The 3,802-nt window shown below is 44.1% G+C and overlaps 1 protein-coding gene across 1 annotated transcript in view; it reads right to left on the bottom strand.

The window, feature by feature from the left end:
- The window catches only part of RBM24 (RNA binding motif protein 24), an 11,018-nt gene extending 7,326 nt beyond the window's left edge, over nt 1–3,692 (bottom strand). Inside the window, exons 1-3 of the mRNA XM_007951949.2 lie at nt 3,525–3,692; nt 2,377–2,500; nt 681–735 (exon numbers count right to left, since the gene is read on the bottom strand). Coding sequence (XP_007950140.1) covers nt 681–735; nt 2,377–2,500; nt 3,525–3,692 — 347 coding nt within the window. The remainder of the gene's footprint in view (nt 1–680; nt 736–2,376; nt 2,501–3,524) is intronic.
- Between the last annotated feature and the right edge of the window lie 110 nt (nt 3,693–3,802).

Below are 3,802 nucleotides of genomic sequence, written 5' to 3'. Positions count from 1 at the left end.
CAACACTCCTGAACACCACCACCAAAACCAAAAACACAAAGAGCCCCTTCCCCGAGGAAAAGAAAACACTTTCACTACAGCTCTTTTCAATTAAGTAAAAAGCACACAGTTTAGCTATCAACACCACTTCATTACGGTAATAAATAAAATAAAGCACACGGAGGTCTATTGACTATTGTGAAAAATAAAAAAACAACACCAACATCCATGCATCGTTAATCACCATCTGAGCTTGTGTGTCTGAGTCTACTGGTTACAGAGTTTAATTCCAAACAGAACTATTCCACCTCTTATCATCGTATCCTTCTGATCAGTTAGCTTAACTGTATACGAGCCCTGTCAGGTTAGAAAGAAATAAATACAGTTGAGTCAAGTTGAACAGTAGTAATGGTGAGGGGGGCACAATCACCTTGTACACAAGTCATACCTGGTATTTTTGTTTTGTTTTGTTTTGTTAATCATAAGCTCAAAATGTGTCTGGTTTGGAGGCTGCATACTGGGTCAGATAACTTGACTCATCTACAAATATTTGTATCCGCATTAAAAATACACAAGCACATATAAATATGTATAACCAGGAAAATTCTGTAACATGATGTGTTGTGTGTATATAACAAAGAGGGAGGTTAACAAATGATAGCTATATTGAAACGTTAGGAGGGCCAGTTCAATTGACTTACCCAAAAGGTCTTTGTATAAGGGCAGGATGAAGTTGTTGAACACCAAAGGCAAAACCTAACAACAAAGCACACCACATTCTCTATTTGTGCAAGGTCACATTACTATAACATACACAATGCAATCACAACCTTCACCTAGAAGAGATAACTATTCTTTTAATGTTTTACAAGAAATATTACCTATATGTAGAATTTTTAAAGTCAGTTTTAAAAATACTACTGTTGATCTCAAATTAAGACTTTAATAGGCTAAAGTGGAAACTTTAAAAAAATACCTAAAAAGTTTATTTGACAAACATAGAACAGGGCCTTAGAAAATCAGACCAGGGACAATTCTTGTGAAATGAAAACAAGAACAATAGGACTTGACAATGAAGTAACATATCATAAATATTCCTCAAACCCTAAATCACAAGCTATAAAAAGCCTTTGAAATTTGGAACACTGATTTTGCAATGCTCTGAAAGAACTGGTTTCTGTAGCTTATAATATTCAAAATTCGTCAAAATAAATTCTTCTTTCCTTCTTGTCTGGATAATATAGACACAGAGTAAAAAAATACATATACATTATCTGCTGTTGTTAGCTGCTATCAAGTTGATTCTTACTTGTGGAGACCCCATGTGTGCAAGGTAGAACTGTTCTATAGGGTTTTCAAGGGTGTGGCCTTTTGGAAGCAGAACCCCCAGGCCTGTCTTCTGAGGTACCTCTGGGTGTGTTCGAACCATCAACCTTTCGGCTAGTAGTCAAGCACTTAACCATTTGTGCCACCCAGGGGGGATTCCTTATATATTATTTAATGCCCTTGAATATTTTGCATATGCATTCACTTTCTCAAAAACCTAGTTTCCTTTTACATTAGCTTGGATGGAAGTGTCAACCTCTTTCTAAAACTTCAGATGGAAAGACTTAAAAGAGTAGAAGATTTAATCAAGCAAAGTTGCTTATCCAAAAAAAAAGATTATACTTTCTCAAAAGTCCACTTCCAATATTTGTACTAAAGTAAACGACAGTGTTGTAAATCATCTAAAAGGTCATATTTTCACATACACAAACCGATGGGGACTAATTGCCATGTAATTTTGGAGTAAATGATTTCTCATTTCTAAGTGTCAGCTGCTTCATCCATAACATGAGGGCCCTTGACTAGGGGAAATCTCTACTTTCTTTCATTGCTAGTGTCTTGTGATTTACATCCAAGTTTTACTATCCTGGCACTGCCCCCATCCCCATACTTCCCTTAGATTACCTGCTCTGAGCACATGGCAACTGTAAAAGGAGACACAAAACTATGCTGGGAAGTTTAACTAGCTGGAGTAACTGTGGCCCACATAATCCATATATGAATTATTTACAAGTGGCTAAGAGTTGGAAAATAGAGGGGAGACTACAACTATATGTCATGTAGGAAACAGATGAGTCAAGGGTAAATCTGGGTGTGTCCAAACTGTCCAGATCCCCAAGATCTATTTTTGCCCACAAGATCCTTGCCTATACAGGTACATTTCAGGTCCTGAAAGGAATGTTTCCAACTCTCATTCATTTTTAATACCTCGGTAGGATAACTAACTATGGTTCAAGTTTACTAAACACATTTACAGAGCCTAAGGGAGACAATGTCTTGTAAATCAGGGATTCATACTATTCAGAAACAGGGGAGCTCTGATGGGGGGGGGGGTTGAAGGACATTTCTCACCTGGCTGCATGATCCTAGGTTTTGCTCCCAAGTATGCCAGATTCACGTTGGCCTTTCTGCCATCAATGATGGGGTTGGGATCCTTGCAGGCCCTTTCAGCAGCAGCTCGGTCAGCCATGGTGACCTTAGCAACATATACACACACAAACACACATACAAAGCTCTAAATTAACCCCTGAAGGAAAGAACAAGACTCACACTAGAGAAGTTATTCATGGTAAAACTGAGGGTTTCTCAAACTTTTTCTTGTTTTCTTTTTTGCTGGCCCTTACTCCTTGATTGCCCCTCCAAAATAATAATAACATCCCATCCCTAAGTCTTAAGGGTGCCAGTAGGGCCTAGTTGCCATTTGTAAACCTGAATTCAGATTTAGAATGCCTGTAAATCCTCCGTATTCCCAGTACCCCCTTTGTGCCCGAAAGCCACTACTGTGTGCTTTAAAGTAGGTCCGGCCTCACATCCTCCCGGTGCGCCCAGCCACCCGCAAACACATCCCCAGCGACAATGGCTATTGTCCTACTCTGAGGCTCGCTACTCTTGAGCAGCTGAATTTCCGAACTTAAATCTCCAGGAAGTTTAATACGCTGTTTCAGTTCGGCGAAAACCCACAGGATCATATTTTAAAGAGCCTACCTTTGCAATTTTAAAAGAAGGGGGGAGGTGGCGATGTTTTCTCTCTGCCTCAGTCGGACGCCAGAAAGCACACGCATTTTTACAAAGCAACAGCGCGCTTAACCACCGGCCTCCAAGCGCGGATTGCCATTCTGCAGGGCTGCAGTCCCTCCCTCCCAACCCTCGGTACCCCAAAATCCAAGGGTCCTCATCTTCCTATCCTTTCACCCCGGCTGCGCCCTTCCCCCTACACCACATTCCCCCAGCCTCCCGGTGTCCTCTCGGAACCCTAAAAGGCAAGAACGTCGGCCCTCTCTCTCCCAGCTCCGCGGCGCGCAAAGTTTCAGTTCAGCCCGGCGCGGGGAAGAGCGCTCAAGCCCGCAGGTTCCTCCCACAGTCACGCCAGGGCCCCTCACTCTTAACTCCGATCCTTGGGGCCACGAGTCACTCCTTCTCTACCGGTTCCCGCGCCATCTCCCTGCCGGAATCTTTGTCGCCCACCCCCACCCCACCCCACCCCACTCCGCGTAACTTACAAATCCATAGCCCCGGGACTTGCCCGTCTGCCGGTCTGTAATGACCACTGCCTCCTCGATCTCGCCGAAGACCTCGAAGTACTTGCGCAGGCTGGCATCGGTGGTGTGGTAGGGTAGCCCCCCGACGAAAATCTTGGTGTACGTGGTGTCCTTCTGGGTCGTGTGCATCTTCGCGCCCGCCCCGCGGCTCGGGCTCCGGCTGCGGCTGCGGCTCGGGCAGCGGCTGCGCCTCCTCCTCCTGCTCCGCGTCTCCCGCACCCTTTCGCGGCCGGCGGGGG

This window comes from Orycteropus afer, unplaced genomic scaffold (assembly GCF_000298275.1).
Source record: "Orycteropus afer afer isolate SDZICR_OR568_19922 unplaced genomic scaffold, OryAfe1.0 scaffold00012, whole genome shotgun sequence".
Classification (NCBI taxonomy): domain Eukaryota; kingdom Metazoa; phylum Chordata; class Mammalia; order Tubulidentata; family Orycteropodidae; genus Orycteropus; species Orycteropus afer.
Note: the sequence above shows the minus strand (reverse complement) of the source record. Positions and strands in the feature narration are given on the sequence as shown.